At 43.8% G+C, this 27,532-nt stretch overlaps 1 protein-coding gene across 1 annotated transcript in view; it reads right to left on the bottom strand.

The window, feature by feature from the left end:
• Positions 1 to 27,532, bottom strand: part of LOC137430362 (synaptic vesicle 2-related protein) — a 92,457-nt gene that overhangs the window by 32,335 nt on the left and 32,590 nt on the right. The window contains exons 7-13 of the mRNA XM_068121174.2: positions 19,929 to 19,992; positions 19,249 to 19,374; positions 16,806 to 16,937; positions 16,612 to 16,685; positions 13,420 to 13,496; positions 3,980 to 4,087; positions 1,520 to 1,631 (exon numbers count right to left, since the gene is read on the bottom strand). Of these exons, the coding sequence (XP_067977275.2) occupies positions 1,520 to 1,631; positions 3,980 to 4,087; positions 13,420 to 13,496; positions 16,612 to 16,685; positions 16,806 to 16,937; positions 19,249 to 19,374; positions 19,929 to 19,992 (693 nt within the window). The remainder of the gene's footprint in view (positions 1 to 1,519; positions 1,632 to 3,979; positions 4,088 to 13,419; positions 13,497 to 16,611; positions 16,686 to 16,805; positions 16,938 to 19,248; positions 19,375 to 19,928; positions 19,993 to 27,532) is intronic.

The following is a 27,532-nucleotide window of genomic DNA, read 5'->3' as shown; positions in this document are numbered from 1 at the left end:
CGGCCTTGCTCCCCCTGCTCTATCTGTGCTCTGTCCCCCAAATACTCCTACAGGTCACACAAGATCTGCCAGCAACCCTCTGCTGGTGAAACCGCCAAAAGAAAGACTCTCTGCTCACCTTCACTCCTTCGTTCCTCTTTTCTCCCACCTCTGGAACAAACTCCCACACTCTCTTCAATCCCTCTGCTCCCTCCAGGTATTTAAAGCAGCTGTTCACCACCATCTCTTATCTTTCCCAATCCAAAACCTTGATTTTTTTTTCTACCCACATTAAAACACCCCAAATCCACCTCTTTCAATCCCCAACTTCTTTCCCCAAATTCCTAGTCGTGAAATTCCTAGTTGTGTTCATTTACTTTGTACCATGTACCCCTCCCTCCTCCCAGCCGTCCCCGTTCCACAGATCTACCGACGTGATGCATAAGTGGAACATGTGTTTCTACTCGTGATCTCCTTGTTCTTTACTGTTGTTGTGCTTGTGTGCTTCCCTCTTCCTCCCTCTCTTGTCTCCCGCTCCCTTCATTGTATGTTTTGTGTGTCTGTGCATGTTTTCATGTTTAATGTGTTATCTCTTACACGAGCCTCGATTCTGTATCCAAAAAAAAAACCTGCATAATATTTTTCAGAAGAATAGACAGGACAATGGGGGCACAGTTCTAGTGTAAATAAGTTAGGACTGTGGTACGGCAGAGGTCTTTCAATAAGAGTAGTTATTGCATGGAATGGGCTCCTGCAATGGTTGTGGCAATATGGTCAATGGATAGTTTTTAAAATGACTTGGATAGGTAAGTGGAGGTAGTCGGGATGGGTGAATACCAAGATGTTGGCATGATTGATCAGGATTGACAGAACTAATGGAATCTTCCTGCGTTGAAGTTCTTTGTATGTCCTTGTATAATTTAAACCTTTGAGTTGTATTAAAAATGATGGCATTAGAATATTTAGAGATGTTGAGAGTTTTAGACTATCAACATGGCGATAAAGTTAGCCACTCCATTTTTTTTTTTGTACAAGTTGTTTCAGTGTGACTTATCTCTGTCTTACACAGCATGGTTGGTGCATTGAAGGGGTTGTGGGGTGGGGGATAGTCTTGGGAGGTCAAGATTGGGGAGGGGTGGGGGATAGTCAAATATAAAAGCTCGTATTGGATTAACTGGTCAATGATGATTAGTGGAGTTTAAACACAGCCTGAACTTACTTGAGCCAGAAGGCTCAGTGGTTGATGGCTCACTAAGTGGTCCAAAACCAGCATTTACATGTCACTCCAAAGTCTAAACATAATGATTTATGCAACTTGAGGAAAGGGAAAGAAAAGCCAATGGAAAGAAAAAGCAGGGGAGTAAGAGAGAAACAAAAGGTAGAATCCATAACTTGTACACAATAGAAAAATCACAAAAGGTAAAGAAAAAGAAAGCCATTAAAATACTTTATTGAATATACTATGTTAAAATACATTATTGATATTATGGAGCAATAATATAAATGGCACAGTAGAAAATCATAACATCAACAAACTTACCTTTCCAAACAAGCAATCAAACAGAAGGAACAGACACAGAAGATGAGCATGCATAAACCCATTGTTGGTTTTCTTCCCAGGAGATCTGATGCGACGGATCCAATGAATATGCCTGGACGAGGAAAAGAGAAGAAAGCATCAATGTGTTTTTACTCGCTCCGTGTCGTGTGGTGATCTGGCCTTAATCCAAATGAGGAAAAACTATAAGCGACTTGCTGGTTCTTAATTCATGCTCTTTGTCAAACTGCCTCTTGCTTACATCCAAAATCTGGGCTGCTCCAAGGCAAAACAGAAGGAGTGGGCACTGAATGAATGAATGAATGATCGTTTTAAGGCCATTTTTCCCCGCTAGAGCGGGGGTTAGCCTTGCGGGCCCCATGACGATCATGGTTCCCTGTTTGAGGCAATGTTTTTATGGCCGGATGCCCTTCCTGACGCCACTTCCTGGGCACTAAGCCACCAAATATTTATCATGGTCTACCCGTAGTCATGATGCTCGAATAATGAATGTCCTCAAGTTGGCAAACCCTGTATTTTTGTTAACTTTGTGATGCAGCTCATGTCGAACCGATTTTATATGCATAGGCACGATTCCTTAACAGTTTTGGGGCAAAGGGAGCCTACTTATTTAAATTCCCAGTTGCAGAGAGTTGGAATAAGGAGGAAGTGAGTCTGCTTGCAGTTACCATCAGTGGTGACGAACCCGATTGGCAATTGGTTCACAAAGTTGGAAAATCATAACATGAATTCAAATTATCAATCGACTTCAGTTTCTGGATGGAAGCTAAATGGTTTAGCCCTTGCAAACTCTGAAAAATAAAAATATAAAAGAAAAGTTTTCACAAAGTTTTCCTGCCATGTTGCACAATCCCCAAAGTACGAGGGTCATTACCCTCTCGCTCTAGCAAAGGTTAGACACGCCACACATCAGCTGAAATATACCTCTCACACTACTTAGCATAACTTTGTCACATTTAAGTTGATAAAAACCATCATCACAAAAGTTCATCCCTCCTCCATCAACACACACAACACAATTAACAATGTTTGTGCATGCCACATTATTCTACCCATCCACTTCAAGGACCTGCCTCTATCCAGCATTCAAGTCACTCTTCGATCTCAACACCGAAGTGTCCTAAAGTCGGAGTGTTCTCGGCTTCACGCTGTTGAAACCAAAGTTTTCAGAATCGTTGGGATCTCCCGCGATGAAGCTAACTCCGAGGGCCTTTCACTCACTCACCGGTTGGTGGTCTTTCTGTCTTCTACCAACTCCTCTCCGGCCTTGCTCCCCCAGCTCTCTCTGTGCTCTGTCCCCCAAGTATTCCTACAGGTCGCACAAGATCTGCCAGCAACCCTCTTATGGTAAACTGCCAAAATCAAGACTCTCTGCTCACCTTCACTCTTTCATTCCCCTTTTCTCCCACCTCTGGAACAAACTCCCTCACTCTCTTCAATCCCATTCCTACCTCCAGGACTTTAAAACAGCTGTTCACCACCATCTCTTATCTTCCCCATCCAAAACCTTGATCTTTTCTACCCCCGCTAATTTCACCCCAAATCCACTTTTTTGAAATTCCGACTTCTTTCCTGGAAGTCCGAGCAGTGTCCATGTGTTTTTTTTACCTCTCCCACCCCGCGCCCCCCTTCCCATGCCTCCTCCTCCCAAGCCCTCTCCCTCCCACAGATCTCCTGATGTCCCTGCTCTCCATCTTGTTCTCCTGCTCCCTTTTTCATATGTTTTATGTGTCAGTTTGTCTTCTTGTGATCAATGTTAGCTCTTAGACGAGCCTCGATCTTGTATACAAAAAAAGAAAAGAAAAAAAAGTGTTTACAATGCAGTGGATGAGGCTGTGTTAACCTCTTCAGTAGATGCAAAAAGTCTTCCTGGAAGATTGGTGGATTTTTACTTTTGGTTTCAAAAATTTGCTGAATTTTATGTTCATTTTATCTTCTGCATCACCATGAATTTAAGAAGATGTTGGATCTCATCTTTCCTGAAGCTTTCTGCCACAACCATTTTCTTGGGACGAGAAGCCATTACATTAATCACAGAAACGGAACGAGTAGTGCAAGAAAGTACATTTAACCGACATCGATCAATAAATATTGAGGCTGTATATTGGAAATTTTGCAAATACATGGACCCTTATTCATAACGCTCTAAGCACAGTGAGAGAACCAACTTTTGTGATGACCCTTGTAGAATGTGATGAGGTTTTAATCCAGATAATTTGTAGAACAGCATTGGAATGCTATTAAAGAAATAAACTGGAGTTACACCACAGCACTTTTGATCAAGTTGTACAACCTAGAGTTTAATGAGGTAGTTAAAAATTAACATTTACTGAAAATGTGTTGCAATATTTTTCATTTTTAAGCAAAGCAACTGTTGACAAAATCACGATTTATAAATTTTCCTTTAAATAGTTTTCTTTTTAAACGGACATTTAATTTTACCTGGAAACTCAGCAAATGTCGTCCACATGATCGTGATATAGTCTTTGGTGGTGAGAAACCGGCAAGGACTGATGCAGTTTGAAGCCTCTGAATGCACATCGTCAACCACTGTGGGGGAAAAGGTTATACTTGAAATAAGAAGAAACACCGAGAGACCGATGATGGAAAAACAAGGAAAGTTGGAGGGTTCTTTTTGAAGTTTTTGCTGAAGGAAGTTTTTCTGATTGCAAGTCATTTTAAAATATCTTTGCCTGGTGAAGTATCGCTGCACATATCTTGTACATGAAACAAAGGACAAGTAGGCTAGCCAGCCTGACAAAAGTGTGCTCGGAAAACGTTCAATGCCTTTTTGTTAGAAGTAGTCACCCATGCTACATCGACTACATACGAGATAGGGATGCAGATGAAGTTGGATGGCATTCTCGGTTTTGACCGTGAAGGTTATTTTCAAGCTCAAAAGGGTTAAATTGGGTCTTTCTTGAGATGTCATCAATCATGCATTAACAGACACACATGATATGACATTTTAAATCAAAAGTGTGAAAATATGTGTTAATTGGGTTGCCAAAGCCATTGATAAAAATATCTTTACTTTGTAAACAAAAACATAGGGGAAATACCCTTGGTGCTCACCTGGTGGAACAAACAGTATACTGCACCGACTGAAGGTATTTTAAACCAATTTCAATGGTTGCTAGAAGACAGGGCAGCATGTGGAATCATACTAACAGAATTATGAGACTTTAAACAAAGAAAAAATACCTACTTTGGGGGGCAAACCTCCCTCCCCCATCCCCATGTACCTTTTAAGACCCCAATTTTTCTAATGCCTTGAACAAACATTGGTACATCATGGGTGATTAAGGTTGTGGTGAAGTTTCATCGAAATGGCGTGGTCGTTTCTGAGAAGAAAGCAAATATCTATTTTGGAGGGGAATTCCCCCTCCCCCATAGACCCCAAAGGGGAGGATTGTTTAAATACCATGAACATACTGTTATGAATGTGGGTAGTGATATGTAGAGCAGAGTAGGTCTGAGTAGGTACCATGCTTCGGGATGTCGCGGTAAGGAACATTACCTGTAATAAGTTTTCCATGTGTAGGCATTTGTCGGTTAAGGTGTTTAATTGTGAATCTACCAGGAAATTCGTGTGTTTAGTAGTGTAGGGAATAATGAGTAGAGCCCTTGTATGACTCACCTGGTTAGCCAAACATTTGTCCCTTTTGGCACTACAGACCACATAGACACTTAGTTAGGATCCCTTAGTACAACACTAATAACGCCCTCCCCCCTGACATGACCTAGGAAGAAAGCAGGCCAGGGCACCGCCGATAATGGCCGCCACCATTTACACCTCCGAGAGGCCTATCCCCTCGCATAGCACGTGCTATGACCATGGAATAGAGGACGGGAGTGAGAGTGGTGCAGTGGGCGTGCCCCTGGGCGAGCCGGCGAGTCAGTGGAGGCTCTGATTGGTTGGGACAGTGCGCCAATGCTGACGTCATCGGCCAGGGATATTAGTGGGGGCCGGACGCCATTCCGTGGAGTCAAGAGTTTGTGTGCACGAGAGAGTCAGGAGTTCGTTTTTGGCAGCAGAGAGAGAGTCGTTCAGTTGGCGAGGGCGTTGGCTCGGGCCTAGCGGGGTGTGCGAGGCGGACGGAGGATTCTTCGAGGCTGGGAATTGAAGATGACAAGACAGCTAAGACCGAGCTCAGCGTACCCAATTACATAACGGACGTTTTTATTTTCGTATTCATCTCCCTCGTCTCGTGTGTGAAATCTGTTGTGTGTGGGATCCCAATTTAGCTACCTCATTTTATTATCGGCGTGCATTTTCCTGTCCTGCCTTTTTCATTTGAATAAACCCTTGTATTATTTTGCATCCCCCATTCAAACCTGTGCTGCTTGAGTTAATTTCCTCTCACAGGACCGGAGCTACGCCGGCGTGCTGCAGTTAAGTGCTTTCGCCGCAGCCTCCATTTCCCTTCTTCCTCCCGTGCGGCCATAGCCGAATCCGTGTTTGGGTAGTTGCCGTTCTAGGCTATCCATGACTCTGATGTTAATTGGAGTTGCGCGACAATATATACATATATATATATATATATATATATATATATATATATATATATATATATATATATATATATATATTGTTGAGGTTTTGAGAGTGTAAATATGACATCATTAAAGGTTAAAGGTTTGCCCCCCATAGTTAGTCAACAAGCAACACGTAGGCCCACTTAGAATTAGTTATGTCATAGTATGTGTAAGAGTAGGCCATTTCCCTAGTGACATCTGCGTTGTGTAAAGAACTGAGCAAAACAGCTGTTCACCACCATCTCTTATCTTCCCCCATCCAAAACCTTGATCTTTTCTACCCCCACTAATTCACCCCAGATCCACCTTGTTTGAAATTCCAACTTCTTTCCTGGAAGTCTTGGCAGTGTCCATACGTTTTATACCTCTCCCACCCCCCCCCCCCCCCTTCCCATGCCTTCCCCCCAAAGCCCTCTCCCTCCCACAGTTCTCTCGATGTCTCCATGTCTCTCAGTCCCTGCTCTCAAATGTTGTGTTTGTGTCCTTCCCCCTCTCTCCCCATCTTGTCTACCGCTCCCGATGTTATTTGTTTTGTGTGTCTGTTTGTCTTTCTGTGTGATTAATGTTCGCTCTTTCACGAGCCTCGATCTTGTATACAAAAAATAAAAAAAATAAAAAAAATAAAAATTGAGCTTAGGTCCTTTCATTTTGCGGCCACCCTTCATTTTCATCATGGGCAAACTCGATCCCGCACCCCATTTGGCATCCCTCAAGTTTGTTACGCTTTGGCCGCCAGCAGCGTTCGCTGCCCTTGGTTTTGCTCGAAACTAGTCGGGTAACCATGAGGTAGGCCTAAGAAGAGGGAGGAGTGCGAGGGTCGAGGTGTGGCCGCGTCAAGCAGCGTGTCAGAGGTGGTGACGGTAAGAGCAACAGCCAACCAGGGCTGAGAGGGCATGGCTTGATAGGGCGTGGTACAGAGCGTCTAGTACGTTTGAGAGGGTTTGCTGGGCAAGGCTATATAAGCCAGCGCACAAAGCCCTTGAAAGGACTGGTACGAGGACTGAGCGAACTGGCTGATACGAGGACTCGTTGACTGAGAGGAATCGCGCATTGCAAGAGAACTGTATTGGGAGGACTGAAGCCAAGCCCTTGTTGGAGCATTGAGAGGACCGGCGTGCACACAACAGTTTCGAGCCTTGATTGAGAAGTGCATATTGAATGATTCGCTTATTACGTACGCGGCCACAGCCGCAAGTGTAACCACCAAAGCCAGCCCTACCATTCGCCCTGTAATAATCCCGTGCGCGAAAACGACACATGGAGAGCTCCTGCTGTCTTTATCCATCTTCTTCGCGGTGCGAGTTGGGGACCGGAGGAAGAGCTGCCCGGACGCCATTCCTGGACGTGCTGACCTGTTCATCTGCAATCCCTGTGTGAGTGTCTGTGTGTGAACGGACCCGTTTGTCTTGGGATAAGTTAAGACTGTTTAAGACTGCACTGTGTTTTCTTCTTCTTCTTATTGTACAAAGTGTAAATAAATCGTGTTATTCCTTTCTTCCAAATTCGACCGTTTCAATGATTTCCTCCATTGGGTAAGCATGGCACGATTAAGAACCGCTCGGATCGGGATCTAGTCCTTGATAACGGCTTGGGTCACGGGTTCGCTACCGCTCGGCGTATCCACCAACACCCGTGATTTGGACGGGGTGTATTTCCTCATTTCTGGGCAGCGTTCGTACTTAGGTAATAGCAAATTCTTAGTCCTAAAACCCTATTTAACGCTGTCCAGGAAGGACGTCATAGGTCCCGGGTCCCGTCGGCTAGTCAAAGACAAGGGGACTAATCCCCCCTTGGTAAGGGGAAAAGGCCGGCGCTGAGATCCGCAACATTTGGTGTCAGGAGTGGGATTTGGAACCTGGGACTAAATTTTTTAGACCAAATTTGGGACACCAATTTTGCATATTGGCCGCAACAATTGGTGTCGGGGAGTGGGATTGGACATGAGGTGCGCCTAATGCACTCAAAATTATGATCGGCCGAAATTTAGATTCGTGCCATGGATAACCAAGACGGTCGGATGCCGGTGGGGGTAAATGAGGAGGATGAGGAGTTAGATTCAACCCAGGACCCCCGGGAAGATTTGGGAGAAATGGAGGATGCAATTGATGAGGGTACAGCAGTAGAGGTAGCAGGGGAAGAAAATGGCGGTGCCTCGCACATGGCGGCGAGGGCCGCGCCCGCTGCGCAAGTGGGGGTTATGGATATGCAATCTTATATGGACACCATGGCACAAATGAGGGCCTATATGGTAGAGTCAGAGCATAAGATGGATGCTCGGAATGAGCGATTGGAAAACAAGATGGGTGGCCAAATGAAAGAAATGGGGGGCCAATTGAAGGAAATGGGTGGCCAAATGAAAGACGGGTTAGCGGGGTTTGGAAACAGAATAGGTGGCCAAATAAAAAAAATGGGGAAAGACATAGGGCGCAGGTCGAGCGGGAAAGTCGCATTGGTACGTGACGAGGTAACGCGAATTGAGAAACGCGGGAAGAGCGCGCCTGAGCAAGGCGCAGTTAAAATGACCGGGGTAGAAATCGCGACACGGGGTATGGAAAAGCCGACGGCCGCCGAATTTGAAAATTTTATTTTATGTGCGCCAGCGGTCGTCGAGCTTAATAAAGAAAAAGAAATTATAGTGGAAATTGGGGTTGAAGAGACGGCAGAGTTAGTACATGAATCGGAGATTGAGATGGAATGTACTCAAAGTCTGGATTCACATTGTGATGCCGTGCTGCCTAACCAAAATGAAAGTTTGCAGGTGCGGTTGGAAGAGAAGAGAATCCTGAAGGTGAGTAGGAAAATGTATGGCACGAAAATGTATGGTGCGAAAGTGTTTGGCGCGAAAAGATTTTTCGCGCGCTTGGGATCGCGACGTCACCCGGGCGCTCGTGGAAGGTCCGTGGTGCACTGTGTGAAGGTGAATGGCGCGCGTGTGTGAACGGCGCCGGATCGCGAGTGTGGAACGGAGTGTGGAACAGAGTGTGATATAGAGAGTGCAATGGCCGAGGAGAGTGTGTGAGAGTGCACACCAGAGCGTGTGATTGGGTGTGCAGCCAGAGTGCACACCCGTGGGTAAGTGTGCGCTGATGGGGTGTGTGCAGGAGTGCACACCCGTGGGTGTTACAGAGGATGTAACCAGAGAGTGTGCGCGAGGGTGTGCGATGGCCAAGTGTGTAACAGAGTGTGAGAGCAGCGTGAGTGCGCCTGAGTGGTGTGCACCTGAGTGTGCAAGAAAAGAGAATGCAAGAGAAAGTGCAATAACGGAATGCAGGGGGTGTATGGGAGGCGCTGGAGTGCATCAATGTGCGAGTATGGAAAGGGTCGCGTGGTGTGAGAATGCAGCTCAAGCATTGACCCAGACCGAGGGGTTAGCGTTTAGGCCAACGTATAGCCGACGCGAGCTCTCAGGGCGTGTAGCGCTTTGTGTACTGTGGGGACCGGCGGGGATCGTTGCCACGGTGGCGTGCACGATTCGTCCCGGGCCCCGCCCTGTATGGTCGGTGCCATGCCGTGGTGAAAGAGGAAAATGGCACGGTTTGAGGGGGGTAGGAGAGGTCGGAGCTTCGCCCCCTGGCGGGCGTGGTGCTCCGACCGGGGGAGGCTGGGCCACCATGCATGGGGCCGCAAAGCCTCACGTAGGGATGGCGCCTGGAACCTTGGCCATAGCATGCCTCCTCCCCAGAATCGAAAATGCCGGGCGGACCCAACCTACAGGAAACAAACCACCCGCATGCATTGCTCGGCTTTTCGAAGCCTGTGATGTCAACTGTGATGATGGATTCCCATGACCTTGCTGATGATTGGAAGTAAGCTGATTGGTTTGTAGTTAAGAGGATCTGTTTTTGCACCTTTTTATAATGTAATACAGTGATGTTAACTCATTTCGAAGCAGATGGGAGATGACCTAGCGCAAATGATATGGTGAAAAGGGCAGAGAGGATGTGCAAGAGCAGCAGAGCAGGTTTTTAGGACGCATAAGCTGATGCCATCCAGGCCAGTAGCAGAATCAGTATCAAGGGTTGACACAACTTCTCCACCTTCTGAGGTACAAAAGATAGAGTCCAGTAACAAATTGGTATGACTGGGAAGGGTGGGTACAGAGAGTGTTGGGTTGGGGACACAAACCTCCATAAAACTCCTCATTTTTATCTGTGGCAGGAGTTAGAGCATATATCTGAATGATGGTGTTCACTGGATGTCCTTTCAACCTCACTTATGTTAACCTATCATTGAATGGGTTGTTCCATTACTGACCCAGCTGTCGTCTTTTTGCAAATCACTGCCACTCCATTTCTTTTACAGGTTTTGTAACGACAAAATAACATGCCGTGTCTGTCAGATTGAACATGCCCCAAGCCAGTCCATCACTTATCCACCAATTTAAGTTATTGACCTCTCCATCTCTTGCTTTATTACATCTAACTTCCCTGTTTCGTTGACCTTACATTCCATGTCCCAATTTGGTGAATGTTTGAGAACCTCAGAGTTCGACTTTCAATTCTGGTGACCTCAGTGATTGGATTTCCTTGCGGGTTTGATCCAGTCCCACCATAACGGCCAGTCCTACCCATGCAACCACTTTGCTGTTCCTCAGCAGCTATTTGGGCGCTTTCATACCTTTGGGGCTCATCATCCGGCACCGTAGTTATATCTGTATATCTCTTTCATTTCTCATCACGATTGTTTCCTTGGCATGTATGGAAGTGGTTTGCCAGTGCCTTGTTCCAGGCAGTAGCTTTACCAGACAGGTGATACTCGCCATTTTCTCTCCAAGAAAACCCTCTGCATCATCATGGACAGGTAGACATTGATGGCAATATGCGCCAGCTGCCTGCATGGCCATCCAACACCTGCTCTCATGGCTTCACTGATCGAGAGTACACCTTACCCAAGGGTGGCCCCACAGGTTAAATGCGAAGGCTACCTACTTTGGAAATGATTGCTGCCTTTACCCCACTAAACCTTTGCCTCAGCTTTCAAAACCTGAACTATAAGGCAGAGGCAGATTTGGATTCCGAATTTCCTTCTCCTGGATGAAATGCCTACCAAGGCTAATGAGCCCAATGTCCTCGAAGCAACCATTTTAAGGAGCCAGTGACTCGCCTTTCACCGATTTAACTGTTGGTGAAAACCACCTGACCATAAGAAGTTAAAAATCACCATAAGATTAAAAAGTCTTATGGTGATCATAATCTTCATAAAATTGTGTTGGTAAAATCATAAGAATAAATGTCACTTCATGACATAACAGTCCTTTGGGGGGAGGGGGGTGGGGGGGGTCCTCTTCACATCCAAAGTACATTTAGTATGGCTGACAAGTTTAAAAAAAAAACATGCCATTGAATGTTTTTTAATCCGCCGCCACAGAAGGTGAGCAGAGGTTATGCCCGTCTGTCTGATTTTTGTGAACAGAATATCTCAAAAAGATGTTGACTGATTTGGATTATGTTTGGTAAGGAAGTTGGGTGTGTGACATTGACGAAATGATTAGATCTTGGTGAAGATCCGAATTCGGATTTGGTAGTAGAATTTTTCAAGCGATTCTTCACCATTGTGAGGGTTGGGTCAAAAACGATAAATAGCATATTTCAAAACTTTGTGGACGTTTAGCTATTTAGCCTGGACGAGGTATGGGCTCTGCCGAGTGACATTCTCGTTTTTTTCATGCTTTGGCTAGCTTCCTATTGCGCAGAGGTAATAGGATAAAGATCATCCATGTTACTCAATGGTAAAGAATTACATAGAAATTAAATAATTCTCAAATAAAGATCCGTATTCAGATCTTCACTAAAATCGAATAGATCCGTCACACACACAACCTGTCTGTCCACCACGTTTCGTCCAAACACGTCCACAGATTTTTGAGATATCCTATTGTTACGGATTCGTCACTTCCGTTGTGGTGGTTTTCATCCACTGTAAATATTTCTGATTCCATGTACTATTATTGTTTTCAAAAGGTAAAAAAGTTAATGTTAAAAGAAACAGGAAACCGGATTGGGAACGGAACGACGAGGAGGAAGAGGAGGAAAAAAGAGGGCGGAGCGAGCGAGTCGGACAAGAAGGAGCCGAGCTACTTGTGGTCTGGAGCGAACGTTGGTGAGCAAGAGTCACGAGTGAACTTTTGGGTTTCCCAGGAAAGGGATTTCTGTGACAGAGTGGTTATCGCTGTGACAGATTAACCTGTGTGTCAGGTTTTGCGATCGATTCAGGAGAAAATCATCGTCGTGCCGTTGCGCCACGAGACCGGGCCGTCGGCCATTTTGACTCACGCAGGACTTGCACTTCGCTCATGGTTTCGTCTCGTTTCGACCATTTTCACCGCCTTCAGACGTCGATCTGGGGTGTGTGTGTGTGACGTGGCTTTTGAGTGGAAAGTCTGCGTGTCGCCGACTGTGAGCTGTGGAACGTCCATACCTGAGGGTGTGATCTCTCAGTCGTCTTGAGGGCGCCTTTGCCCCACTTTGGCAGCGGGACTGTTCTTGCCATCTGAATGGGATTCTGGTCTCGATTGGACATCGTTCTGGCAATCGCTGGAGCGAAGCAACTTTGTCTTGAAGCCAGGAATAAGAGACATTGGGGATGTTCTTGTTTCACTCATTTGGAGCACAGTGAGTTATATATTACAAAACTGATGGTACCATCATAGGACATATTGATTGTACTTTTGAATACTATTATTGTTGTACTGTTATTCTTGTGTGATCTTAATACAATATTTGTTTGTGAGTAACAATTGGGGTGGCTTCTCCATTGATTTTTGACATACAGAATAACACATTTTTCTGCCGTGACTCCTCTCGGGGCTCGGAGGTACACCGTGACCAGGGGGTCGGGGAGGAGCACGTAACACTATTCACAAACAGACAAACAAAGACAGACAGGAGTGAAAACATAACCTCCATCCACCTTCGGTGGCAGTGGTAATAAAAGGTAATGTGATCGAAGAAAATCCATTTCTTGGTCAAAATGGTAATTCGAACATCACAGAACCTTCATTTTTGTCATTCGATCACTGTATTTGATGTCACATTATCAAAGGCAAAAGGAGTACTAATACCCAAATAGATTGATGCAAATCTATAGATAAGTCAGGAATGTATGCAAAAAATACATGGAAATAATTAAAAGTAATAGGAAAACAAAATTGTATCCAAAGAGAAACAGACAATAAATTTGAAAGTGGGATGGGAATCAGCCAATCAAAACACCTTGAACAATTGTCAACCAAGTTGCAATGAAGTTCAGTATAAAATGGACAGGGCAGTTAGAGAGAAAAAAGAATGATGCAATTAGAAGATGAAAGAAAGAAAAGAAGGACGGTAAGAGAGATATGTGTTTACCTGCACAGCTATTGGGCATTTTCATCATCTCAGTAGTGAGCAGAACCATGCCATAGTAGGAAAATGAATTCACAAGCCTGTTAAGGGTACAGCCAATGTGGAGACAGTTGTGGTTAGTTTAGGTCCCACATTTGAGTGGCACTTTGGAGTGGTAATCCTTTAAGCGCATTACATCGTGGATTTAAGTTTTAGATTTATTAAGTGGTAAGAGCTTTGCAGGTGGCAGGATGAGTCATGCACACTCTCTCCTCTAAGCCACGTAACCTGGGTTCAAATCTCGGCCCAGCTATAAACGCCCATTCCGGTGTTTCACAGGCAGGGTGTATGATCAATGAGTGTGATGGACATTAGACATGAGTGTGATGGACATTGTGATGGTCCCTCAGATGGACATTAAACAGCGTCCCATCTGCTAGATCCAGTTTGTGGACGTTAAAGATCTCATGGGGTCCTTCGAGAAGAGTCGGTGAGCTATCGCCCCAAATACTGCTGGGAAGGCAATGGAAAACCACCCAGTCCAATTAACCTTGCCAAGAAACTGCTTAGGCAGCACTGAGGCTCTTTAACAGAGTATTGTACTGGTACATCAGAATCAGATGTAACCAGGCCACAACTAGAAAAGAAAGGGATGCAAAACAGGAAACAAGTTACAATTTTCTCAAAGTTGATAATGGATCCCAAAACATTTATTACTTTAGTCAGAGGATAGGGTGTTGCATTTGGGTCCATTTGCTCGTTTGTTATTTGGCGAAATAATTTTGCCAAGTATGTTGACCAGTTTGGTTAGTTTGTTACAAAAAGAAATCCACCGACATTATGGGGTATTGGTGTGTAGATCAGTGACAAAAAAAATCTCAATTTTATCCATTTTAAATTCAGGCTGTAACAACAAAATGTGAAAAAGTCAAGGGGTGTGAATACTTTCTGAAGGGACTGGAGGTCACACGAATGTATAAGCCACATTCCGTATCACAAGTTGGCAACCTGTCCCCGCCAATCCCCATCACAGCAGAGATGGTACATCAAGTAAAATTAACAAACACGCATGTGGATTTAATGCGTGTTACACCCCATACAAAGACAGACCAGGTGCTGTGTAAGGTCTTGATGTTTCTATTGTCAGGATGGTCTGAGATTGTTGAGGAAGAATTCCATGCGTCATTAGCCCCCATTGGACTTGATCCAAAACAGGGGCTTATGGATTGGGTCTCATGCGTCCGTCAGTCCGTAACCATATCTCAGAGATGTATGGACCAATTTTGTTCATACTTGGCACAAAGACAATACATGACAGTATACATATGCACGTCATTTTGTTTCGCGATGGGATGCAAGATGGCCGACTGGCAGCCATTTTGGTATTTAAACATGTCCCCAACAATTTCTCAGACATGCATTGTCCAATTTGTTTAAACTTGGCAGAAGCGTAGTACATGATGGTATACACGTGCACCACAGGCGTAGTTTGACATTTCTATTTGGGGGGTGGGGGGGAGGGAAAGGCTTAATATTAATAGTAGGTAACTACAGTCACGTGAAAAAGTAAGTACACCCATGTAAAATTTTGACTTTTTCAACATATTTCAACATACAGCTATTTGATCTTCATTTCAACAATATTGATAGATAAAGGTGATGTAATATAACAAATATCATGAAACATTTACATTTTGTAGTCCATTGTATAATTTAAATAAACATACATGCAAATTTCGCATGTGGAAAAAGTAAGTACACCCTTGGCTCTAATAGGTGGTATTGCCCCTTTGGCAGAAACAACCTCAAGTAGGCGTTTCTTATAACTGTCTACCAGTCTCTGACATCGACTGGGAGAAATTTTTGCCCACTCCTCCAAGCAGAATTATTTCCGCTGTGCGATGTTTGAGGGGTTTCTTGCATGCACAGCTCGTTTCAAATCCCCCCACAACATCTCGATGGGATTTAAGATCCGGGCTTTGACTTGGCCATTCCAGAACCCTCCATGTCTTTCTTTTCAGCCATTCCTTGGTGGATCTACTGGTATGTTTAGGGTCATTGTCATGTTGCAAGGTCCACCTTCGGTTGAGCTTCAACTCTCCGACAGATGGCCTCACATTATCCTCAAGCACCCTCTGGTACAATGAAGAATTCATAGTGGATTCTATGATGGTGAGCTGCCCAGGTCCTGATGCAGCAAAGCTGCCCCAAACCATAATATTTCCACCACCATGCTTACAGTTGGTATCAGGTTCTTGTGGTCAAATGCTGTCTTTGGTTTTTGCCAAACATGTCTTCTGGTACTGTGGCCAAATAGCTCTATCTTTGACTCATCTGTCCAGAGCATATTGTTCCAGAAGTGCTGGTCTTTGCCGAGGTGTTAATTGGCAAACTTTAGTCTTGCCCTAATGTTCTTTCTGGACAGCAAAGGTTTCCTCCTGGCACACCTCCCATGTAGATCAAATTTGTGCAGCTCTTTCTAATGGTAGACTCGTGCACTTTGACATCGACAGTGGCAAGAGCTACCTGTAGATCCTGTGATGACATTCTGGGGTTATTAGAGACTTCTTTCAGCATCTTGCGGTCTGCTTTTGGGCTGAACTTGCTGGGGCGGCCTGGCCTGAAGAAGTTTGCTGTTGTTTGGAATCTTCTCCACTTGTAGATGATCTTCCGGACAGTCGAATGATTGATTTCAAATTGTTTGGGGATCTTTTTAAATCCCTTCCCAGACTCGTAGGCATCTATAACCTTCTTTCTGAAGGCCTCAGAGATCTCTTTTGATCTAGGCATGGTGACGCCACACACTTCAACAACAAAGAGCAAACAAAACTAAATGTCTGAGGTTTAAATAAGACAGGTTCCTCCAAGATCCTCTCTAACGATGTTCTAATCATTTGCACCTGAGCTGGTGCACCTGATTCTAATTTTAGGTATTTGAAGTAGTGATAAATGTCGGGGTGTACTTACTTTTTCCACATGCGAAATTTGCATGTATGTTTATTTAAATTATACAATGGACTACAAAATGTAAATGTTTCATGATATTTGTTATATTATATCACCTTTATCGATCAATGTTGTTGAAATGAAGATCAAATAGCTGTATGTTGAAATATGTTGAAAAAGTCAAAACTTTACATGGGGTGTACTTACTTTTTCACATGACTGTATGTGCTCAGATAGGAGTGCCAAGCATGCCAACCAAAACGTACTTACCAGATGAACCAGAGCAGCAAAGTGGTTCGTCTTTGTTTTTCCACTATAAGGTCTTTTATTCTTCCCAAGACCTCCTAGAAAGCAGAGTGAACATTTTGGAGTTTCAACAATTACCGTGGGTCCCACAGGTCTCGAGCTCCAAATTTATAAACCAGAAATGTAGCACAGTAAGTTTTGGAAGGTGACAACTGTACCTGCTTGGTGCTGGCCACTAGGGTACCTGCAGGGAGAGGTACTCCATTGAAACGCGAAATCTGTTCCAAAGTTGCAATTGCTTTTTCAGTTTGGCCACAGATCATATGATAACGGGTGCTCTCCGGAAGCCACTGAAACGACATTTGCTCATCTCTTTACAAGTCTGCAAACAGAATGTGTTTCTTGTAGTACATATAGATTGTCATACAGCACACTTTCCTGGGAGGTTAGCATGCACATAAATGCAAGTTACAAAGGGTGCATGGAACAGAAAAAAAACGAGAACGACGCTCTTCGACTTTACGACTTCGACCGATATGCTTACGCCCACATTATTACATCATTATACATACTTGTACCAAGTTTGATTTCAATCCATTCAGCTGTTTCTCAAATATCACATTTTTACCTGACGACCTCTGACCTCACCAAAATCACAAATCACCTCACTCCTCACCTTTGATGCCAAAATATAATCAGCTCATCTTTGCATCATAATGTACTGTTGGACCCCGCTATTCACGGGTTCTGCGTAGTCGCGGGTTCTGCAATGCGACCCGTTTCTCTATTTGCGGAAAAGTGTCCCGCAAATTTGTGGGGTTTTTTTTCTATTCGCGGCCGTGTCCGCGAATTCGCGGTTTTTTTTCTTATCCACAGCTGTGTTCCGCGAATTCGCGGTTTTTTTCCTTATCCACAGCTGTGTTGCACAAATTCGCGGTTTTTCCGGGGTGCAAAAAACAATTTTTCACAAGCCGTTGGCTTTGCATTCGTTATTTATAAAACCTTTGCTGATTAGCGTTGACATTTGTGGCGTGATCTGCCTCAGCATTTGTGGATTTTGAATCTCTAGTCGCGGTTTGGTCCTCTCTATTTGCGGATTTTCCTGACTCGGGAACCTATCCCCCCTTTTTCCATTGAAGCAATGCCCCGCTTTCGTGGGTTTCATTATTCACAGATTTTCCAGGAACGTATCCCCCGTGAATAATGGGGTCCGAGGGTATACGTATACCAAGTTTGTTCAAAATCCCATCAGTGGTTCACGAGTTGGTGTGGCTACAGAATTTTTACTTAACAGGACCTCTGACCTTTGACCTCTTCACCCTAAAATCTAATCCGTTTATCTTTGCATCATAATATATAATTATACCAAATTTGGTGATAATCTCATGACTGGTTCACAAGTTAGCTTGGCAACAGAATTTTACATGACAGGATGTCTGACATTTGACCTTTGACCTCTTGACCCCAAAATTTAATCATTTCATCTTTACATCACACATACCTGTACCAAGTTTGAATTGGAGCCCTTCAGCCATTCACAAGTTATAAACCTATTACACACTTTGACCTCTTCACCCCAAAATCAAATCAGTTCATCTTCGCATAATAATACATACTTGTACCAACTTTGGTCAGAATCCCATCACCGATTCACAAGTTACCGTGCTAACAGGATTTTTACCTAACATGACCTCTGACCTTTGACTTTGTGACCCCAACATCTAATCAGTTCTTCTTTACCTCATTAAACATACCTGCACCAAGTTTGACTGAGATCCCTTCAGCCGTTGTCAAATTATCACAGTAATGAAAACCCATCACGGATGGATGGACAGACGGACAGACAACCCAAAAACATAATGCCTCCGACGACTTTGTCGGCGCAGGCATAAAAATGTCAACATTACACTCGGCTAAACAAATTGATGCTTTTAGTTACAAAAATGTAGCCTTTCATTCCAAAAAAATCATACAATGTGATGAGAATCACGAGACTTTTGTTAGCATACCAAACTGTGACCCATGTAAAAATTACCTGTGCTTTACTGAATCTAAGAGATTGAACCCTATCAAGTTTGGTGACATTCACGTTTATGGGCCAAGTTTAGAACCTCACCAGACAGAGTACTGACAATGTCAATACGCTGGGCAAAAAAAACTCGACATTAATGAGACAGCCAACAGTCTTCACATCCCATCCGTATAACTCAATGTTGTATCGTCCGCCTGCAACAGCCAGGCCGGACATAAAATCTGGGACGAGACAGGTCCCTGAACAATGTCCTTTTTACCCAAAAAGGTTCGAAGGCGTATGTATGGAAGAGATAACTAACGCACATGTGCATGCATACGCATGCGTTGACCTAGGGCAAATCAACTTCCGGTGTGTATCTGTGTTCTCTCCTATAAATGCTGAGCACAAAGCAAGGAGGCAGGATGTACCTCATGTTAAGAGCAACAACAGGTGTGATTCTTACAGGGTAATAATCACAACGCTGACATGCAACAACCCAAACTCATGGAGGATGTTTAATCCACTGCCATGATGTTTAATCTGGCATATTTGGAGACAATTTCAATTCAAAACAAAGCAGAACCGACATAATCTCAATATCGCAAGTTTAAAGGCTTATTGTTCGAAATGACGATGTTGAGTCTTACAAAGGTCATGAAGAAAATGACGAAAACTGGAAGGGCGGAAATGAAGATGAACCACCTCCAGGTCATGATGGGAAGGATCAACACACCCATACCAATCATGGTCAGCATACCAAAGGACCAGGTCACCTGTACCAGTCATGCACATCAATTAGACATGCACATAATAGAGAGAACAGAGGAACAAAGTTGTGGACACCTATTTGGGGTTCTAAAAAATGAATATTCAACAAGGTAATACCATGAGCCACCACCCAAAAGGTATATTGCAATGGTCTCATGGATTTACACACATATACATACACATCGGACTTGGCCAGCATTGTTTTTGGCTTGACAGCTTCAAGCAGCAGGTCAAAAAACAAAATCGAGTTATATGCAGGCTCTACTGTCGAGCATAGGAAGCCAACCAAGTAAGGTATCAATTTTGGATCTGGTTTGGAATTTTGGATACAAATAAACACACAGATACATGTGATACACCATTACGCCCTGATGCCCTCACGCAACCCTCCCCACACACAACTCTACCCTGCCTCCCAGATAAAATTACAAGATCAGGCATGGGCATTAAATTGTGGTTGGAGCAACAAAAGCCTGAAGTACCAAAATGACAATTTTCAAGTGTGGAGAATACTCTTCCTTGGACGAAGGATTGGTGGGTGGACTAAAAGTCATCTCACCCCAAAGTTTATGATGCAGCGAGACCGTATTTTCACAGTCAGGAACTCGGCGAACAGTGTTGTCCTAGAAAGGAGACATGAAAGACATTGAAAACCTCCTCCAACAACAAAGTACCTCTTGAGTTTGGTTTAGAATGGGGGTGGGGTGATGCAGCAACACATCAGTGGTATATATATATATATATTTATAGTGAAGAACCCGTCCCTATGGATGGGTTAATTCCCCGAGAATGCCGGACGGGATAACTAGTAATATCCAAAGGGTGATGTGCGATGTGATACACATTTGCATAGAGAGAATTCAGGTGCTCCCCTAACCCTGAACCCCTGGAACTGTGAGAAAATGGTTTACCATCTATTAGCTTTCACATGCACGTCCAGAGTACAACTCCCAGTTTTTAACTCATTCTGTTCAGCAGTTGAGGAGTGCATGGAAACCAGGACACTTCTCAAAGTTACACCCACATACCAAAGTGCAATTAAAAAGCTTCCTTAATTTCTTTCTCCTAATAATTCTCTCCTACCACCCTCACACCCATCCTAAACTTTATGGAAACACTTGCAGCCTCAAAAGGCCCCTGGTTTTACCACCAACGAAACAAGGACAAGGTCAGAAGATATGTTTACATTAACATAAATTACAAGGAGATTGGAAGACAATTTTAGCTCCTCCACGAGCCTCGATCTTGTATACAAAAAAAAAGAAAAAGAAATGAACAGATCTTTGATTTTCAACCTGGCACCCTTGCAATATTGCACACGTCAAGGGATCAGATGGTAATTGTTTGCGAGAAAGAGAGGTTAAAGCTAGACTGGTATCTGTATTTTGAGTGAGACAGAAAGTAAGACCAGCAATCCTGACATGGAGAGTGTAAGATGGTTCCGGGCACCACTTTAACGCTCCTAAGTCAGGACGGTTGTTCTACCCTGGGCGGTTGCTGTCTACAACCTACTACCTAAAAAACTGGTCCAACCAGATGGGTGTTTTTTAGGAGACACCATCTTCATACTGGATGGCCGTTGTCTCACGGAGGGAGATCATCCGCCCTTTAACAGGTATTGTTTTTACTCCTGCAGGGTGTCACAGTTACCTTCCCCTCTGGCAAGCCACTGAGGGTAGTCCGTTTGGTCGCCGACTACACGACCATGCAGTAGGTAGAAATGGGTTACATGTTACCAGTAGCAGTCAAGAGACTGACCTGACTAAAAAGGCAAGGAAGCAACTATAATGCCATTTAATAATGACATGTACTTGCTCAAACTCATGAGACATTTGAGCTATAGAATTTAGCTGAAGCTCTCAGAGTACGAAACTTTCCACTAGTACCGTGGTTCTTAACCTGGGTTGACCGAACCCCAGGGGTTCAGTGAAGCAGTCTCAGGGGTTCGGCGGAGGTCCTCCGAAACGCATTGCAATTTTTTTTTATTTTTAAAAAAGTTTTGTATCAATTTTGAATCTATGTGTAATTACGCTTATTATTAATATTATTATTATTTTGCTATGTATGTTACGAACGAATGGAAATGTTATTTGTAATTGTATTCCCATCCCATTCATGGTTTCTCTGGTCTGTGTTTAAGATAAGTTGTTTCACACTGACTGCAGTAAGTTGAATCAATGAGCAACTTGCTAATTATTCTGTTGATGGTGCTTACTTGCTTACTTACTTACTGGATTTTGGACTTTGCAGATGTTCGGAAATTCCAGTGAATAGCCTCGATTAGCTTGCCGTGTGCCGTGCGTCATTGGTCGCGCCTTACTTTGGAGTTACTGATAAATTGAAAAGTAAGTTGGAAATGTTTGTGGATATGCAGGGCGGGTTCAGTTATATTAAAGTCAAAAGTGGATGGTGATTATAAAATATGATTGAATTACTCAGAAAATTAGGTGGAGGTGATATAACTCCTTTGGTCGCAATTCAAAACTAACAATTCGCAGTTTTCTATGTAATATTATAATGGGATTTGAGGTGACATAGAGTTGAGTAGATAATAAATCCCGTCATCGTAACTATAAGTTATGTTTTCTTCGTTAAAATTTCTCAGTTTTCAGAGGGGTACTGATTATATTTAAGCATGTTCCTTTTTTAATTTTTGTCATATAATTATTTTCCCGAACTCAATTAAGATCAGTTTGTTCCTTTTTTTTTTTTTTTGCAGTATGTCGAGCAAAAAAAGGAAGTGGTCGGAGGATTACGTGCGGTACGGGTTCACGTGTTTGACGGAACGGGACAGAAGTCAGCGTCCTCAATGCATGCTTTGCAATGTCAAGTTGATCAACTCCAGCCTAGCACCAGCAAAACTACAGGAACACTTCAAAAAACTGCACGGCGAGGGGCAGTACAAAGACGCAATGCTGAATGGATGAATGAATGAATGAATGAATGAATGAAATGAATGAATGAATGAATGATCGTTTTAAGGCCATTTCCCCCGCTAGAGCGGGGGTTAGCCAATTGAAGAGAGATGAATTCAAATTGAAGAGAGTCCGATTCGATGCAAGTGCTACTTTGCCCACTCTCGGCTTCGTTCCAATTGACAAACCGATCCTCACCGCGTCGTATGAAGTTGCGTACCTGATCGCAAAGCAGGACAAACCGCACACCGTTGGCAAGACACTCATCAAACCGGCCGCATTGAAGATGGCCAACATCATGTTGGGAAAAGCTGCTGAAAACAAGTCGTCTCTCGTACCACTCTCAAATGACACCATCAGATGCAGAATCAACGACATGAGCGACGACATCCTCGCCCAGGTAGTTGCAGATTTAGTCACGAGCCCGACGAAATTCAGCCTTCAACTCGACGAGACCACCGACGTTTCGAATTTGAGCCAGGTCATCTTATTTGTGCGTTATGTCAAAGGAGACGAGATCAAGGAAGACTTTCTGTTCTGCAAGCCTCTCACAACAACGATGAAGGCAGCTGACGTGAAGAAGCTTGTGGACGACTTCTTCAGAAGCAACGGCCTCTCGTGGAACATGGTGTCTGCAGTTTGCTTGGACGGAGCTCCAGCCATGCTGGGATGCAACTCCGATTTTGGAGCACTGGTGAAGGCCGATGCACCACACATCATCGTCACACACTGCGTCCTGCACAGACACGCACTGGCATAAAAAAACCCTGCCTCCAAAACTGGCCAATGTTCTGAAAATCGTCGTTGAAACTGAATTACGTGTGAAGCCGTGCTCTGAATCATCGCATCTTCAGAGAGCTGTGCAATGAAATCGGCTCTGAATTCGAAGTCCTTCTCTACCACTCTAACGTTCGATGGTTATCACGAGGGAAGGTAGTGAGCCGTGTTTTTACCTTGCGTGTAGAATTAGCTCTGTTTTTGCGAGAACACCAGCATTGCCATGCAACGCACTTCCAAGAGTCAGAGTTCATCCTCGCCTTGGCGTACTTGGCTGACATCTTCGACACACTTAATCATCTCAATTGCCAGATGCAGGGCGGTGGAGTGAATGTCATCGAATCTGAAGAAACCCGAGCGCTTTTCGAAAGAAGTTACCGTTGTAGAGGCGGCGAACAGAGAACAACAACTTCGCGAACTTTTCGCTACTGGACGAGTGCGTGAGCGGGATCGAAGACGAGTCTGAAGTTGGAGGCATTGCTGTACCGGGGGAGCTGAAGCAAGCGATTGCCACGTACTTGGATGAGCTGGGAAAGTCATTCAACGGGTACTTCCCCGACCAAGAGCAATACCCAGCATGGGTGAGGCAGCCGTTTACTTTCGACGTTGCAACGGCATATGTCAACGAGCAATACCTCGACGACCTCATCGAACTTCAGCAGAGCCAGACTCAACAACAACTCTTCGGCACAACAACGCTCTCAACGTTTTGGTGCTGCCAAATGGAAGGGTATCCTCACATCGCTAAAATTGCCCTTGAGATCCTCACGCTGTTCTTTACAACGTATCTCTGCGAGCATGCGTTTTCGAAACTGGTGGACATTTAAACAATGAAAAGGAGCAGGCTTGCATGCGAAAATGATGTGAGGGTGGCCCTTGCTAAAACAAAACCACGCATTTCCCAGATCGCCTCCCGAAAAGAAGAACAGAAAACGCATTAAGATGCAATTCTTCTTAACTTTTTTTGTCAAATTTGAGGGGTTCCGCGAGTGTTCGGTGGGTTTATTTAGGGTTCGGCGCCTTTAAAAAGGTTAAGAACCACTGCTCTAGTACAATTGCATGCATCTTGGAGGGACTGGAGAGATGGGGCATGGGCATCAGCTTCTGACAAGTGGTGAGTATTGAAAAAAAAATAGAAAATGGAATATGACAATAATGCATCAATGGTTATGCCTCCACCCACGTTCAATGTCAACCCATTGTTATGTTTGAGCTCCATTAAAAGCCACATGGAAAATGAAGTGTCACGTGAGAAAGTGGGAGAGAGAAAAAGAGAAGTTGGAGAGAGAAAAACATCAAATGCTTCCAAACTCCAGTTATGATCTACAAAATGATTTTCAAATGATACATGACCTTTGACCCGTTCAACCCAAAATTGAATCAGTTAATCGCTGTATCACAGTCCGTACTTGTGCCAAGTCTGATTGAAATCCCTTCTGTGGTCCACAACTTATTGTGGAAACAACATTTTTCAATGAAAGTTCACATGAAGCAGATAAACTTTGCATCGTTATAGTGCATGTACATTGTACATACTTGTACCAAGTGTTTTCAAAGTACTTTCAGGAGTTCACAATTTATCATTGCAACAATGCAATGTTACGTGAGCGACGTGAGTTACGTGAGCGATTTGCCCACAGGGCAGCATGTTATGCACGCAAGAATGCACAGCTCCACGTGCAACCCAAAAGAATGCGGCCCCTGCAGTTGTGGAGGCATTAAAATAAACATTCATCAATTTGCTCGATTGCTTTGATCTTAACCTTTGCACATGGCACCAAACCCACTTTATAAAAAATATGGTGACAGAATCATACTAAAATACGCAATTGGCATCTGATTATTTTTTGACCACGATACATTCCATCGTTACTTATCCAATTTCAACCAAACTTGACAGGATGAATAAAGGTTACACAATGAAGGTTGTAGCGCATTCATTTGCCCCCCTCCCCAAGGGGGTTTTCTTCCACCAGCGGGGTTTCCCCGCCATTGCTGTCAATGGGGTTGCGTGTTGAGGTGTATATCCATGTTAAGTTAGCTTTATCGTGGCATTTTTCCAAGACTGCTTATAATAACAAAACTAACAATAATAGCATCTATCTATAATTCCAGTAATCTCTGTGTGTATGTGTGTGTGTATGTGTGTGTGTATGTGTGTGTGTATGTGTGTGTGTCGTTTGTCTGTGACCGCTGTTTCTCGACAACCACGGGTCCGATATACTTGAAACTTGCCAGGTATATTGCCGGGGACCCGAGGATGTGCCTTTTCAAGGTTTCATATTAATCGGACAAGTAGTTACCGAGCTATGGCGATTTATTTACCAAACTCCGCAAGCCGTTCGCTTTGGCTTTGCGAATGGACCAAACCATTTCATGTAAATAGAGGGGGGGGATTGTCACCGTACTCGCAAGCCGTTCGCTTTGGCTTTGCGAATGGACCAAACCATTTCATGTAAATAGAGGGGGGGGATTGTCACCGTACTCGCAAGCCGTTCGCTTTGGCTTTGCGAATGGACCAAACCATTTCATGTAAATAGAGGGGGGGGATATAATTTTAGATATATATATAGTACGGGCATGCCCTAGTAATATTAATGTTATTAAAAAACAATATTAATACCATTAATATCCCACCTCCCAAGGGGTTTTTCCTCCTTGAACAAACGTCGAGTCAATTTTTATAAATAGCTTATCATGGCGTTTTCATGGGAGCAACAGCCCGATAGCCTCTACCAGAAGTAAAAATATTATAAACCACAAACACGTATGATTAACTTTTTAAAAAGTCGCCAACGCCGATTTCTATCTATAATTCCAGTAATCTCTGTGTGTGTGTCTGTGTGTGTGTGTGTGTGTTTGTCTGTGACCGCTGTTTCTCGACAACCACGGGTCCGATCTAATTGAAACTTGCCAGATATATTGCTGGGGACCTGAGGATGTGCCTTTTCAAGGTTTGAAATTAATCGGACAAGTGGTTCCCAAGGTATGGTCACCGTACTCGCAAGCCGTTCGCTTTGGCTTTGCGAATGGACCAAACCATTTCATGTAAATAGAGGGGGGGGGTTCTGTGGTCGTTACTGCCACGTGGTTTCAAAGTTGCCAATGGACCAAACCATTTCATGTAAATAGAGGGGGGGGGGTTCTGTGGTCGTTACTGCCACGTGGTTTCAACGTTTTTTTTTGTTGTTGTTGTTTGCACGCATGTTTTTTTGCACGCACGTACGGGCAAGCATGTACGGGCAAGCACGTACGTGCGGGCACGCCCTAGTAATAATAATAATAATAAATAAAGTGTTGGAGGAATCCGGACATCACTCAATGCTTATCACGTCGCTGAACACACCTGATCGTACATCTACTGTAGTCTTATATACCCCGCAAGGATTAATAACACGGCATGTTCTAATCCTTTCAATGACCTGACATAACATGTTATAATGTCATGCGTGGTCTGATCCTTTCCATGACCTGATACAACATGTTAAAATATCACACACGTTCTTGATCCTTTCGATGACCTGATCTAACATGTTATAAAGTCATGCATGTTCTGATCCTTTCAATGACCTCATTTAACATATTGTAAGGTCATTCAAGGACTTATCCTTTCAATGACTTGATCTAACATGTTATAATATGCATGTTCTGATCCTTTCAATAACCTGATGCATGTTATAATATCATGCATGTTCTGATCCTTTCAATGACCTGATCTAACATGTTGTAAGGTCATGCACAGTCTTATCCTTTCAATAACCTGATACATGTTATAATATCATGTATGTTCTGATCCTTTCAATGACCTGATCTAACATGTTATAATATGCATGTTCTGATCCTTTCAATAACCTGACACATGTTATAAAATCATGCATGTTCTGATCCTTTCAATGACCTGATCTAACATATTGGAAAAGTAATAGTAATTGGCAATAATAAAAAGTATAATAATATTGTTATGGATCTCAGAGATGGCACTCCCCTTAGCAAGGGGGGGTTAATCCCCTTGGCCTGTTAAGCTGGCCGTCTCTAGTCCTGGTACTTATAACGCTCCGTTGTGGGGTGAGATTGGTCAGGGTTATTGGTCAAGGTGTTCTCCCGAATACCTTTACCAATCCCTCCGCAAAGCAGGGAGACAAGTACCGCTCGAACCACGGACAAGATGGTATTTGCCGAGTGGTTTAGCAATCCGCGATTCGAGCCATTACCAATTGACTAACCCGATTCTGTGCGTTGGCCGAATCGTGCCACAGGTACTCAATGGGAAGAAGGGACTAAAGCGATCGGGTGAGAGGAAGCCAAAGAACCAAAAAGGGTAAAGGAAGAACACAGGTTTATTTCTATACTAAAAGAGGAAACGAAAGTAATATACAGAACGAAGAAGAAGAAGCAGGCCACAGGGCAGCCTTAAGCAGTCTTGTATTATACCCCAGGACAAACACACAGACTTACACGAAAGGGGAATAGC

The sequence above is a fragment of the Myxine glutinosa genome, chromosome 6, assembly GCF_964187855.1.
Source record: "Myxine glutinosa chromosome 6, kmMyxGlut1.1, whole genome shotgun sequence".
NCBI lineage: Eukaryota > Metazoa > Chordata > Myxini > Myxiniformes > Myxinidae > Myxine > Myxine glutinosa.
The sequence above is the reverse complement of the archived record's forward strand: the minus strand, read 5'-3'. Positions and strand labels throughout refer to the sequence as shown.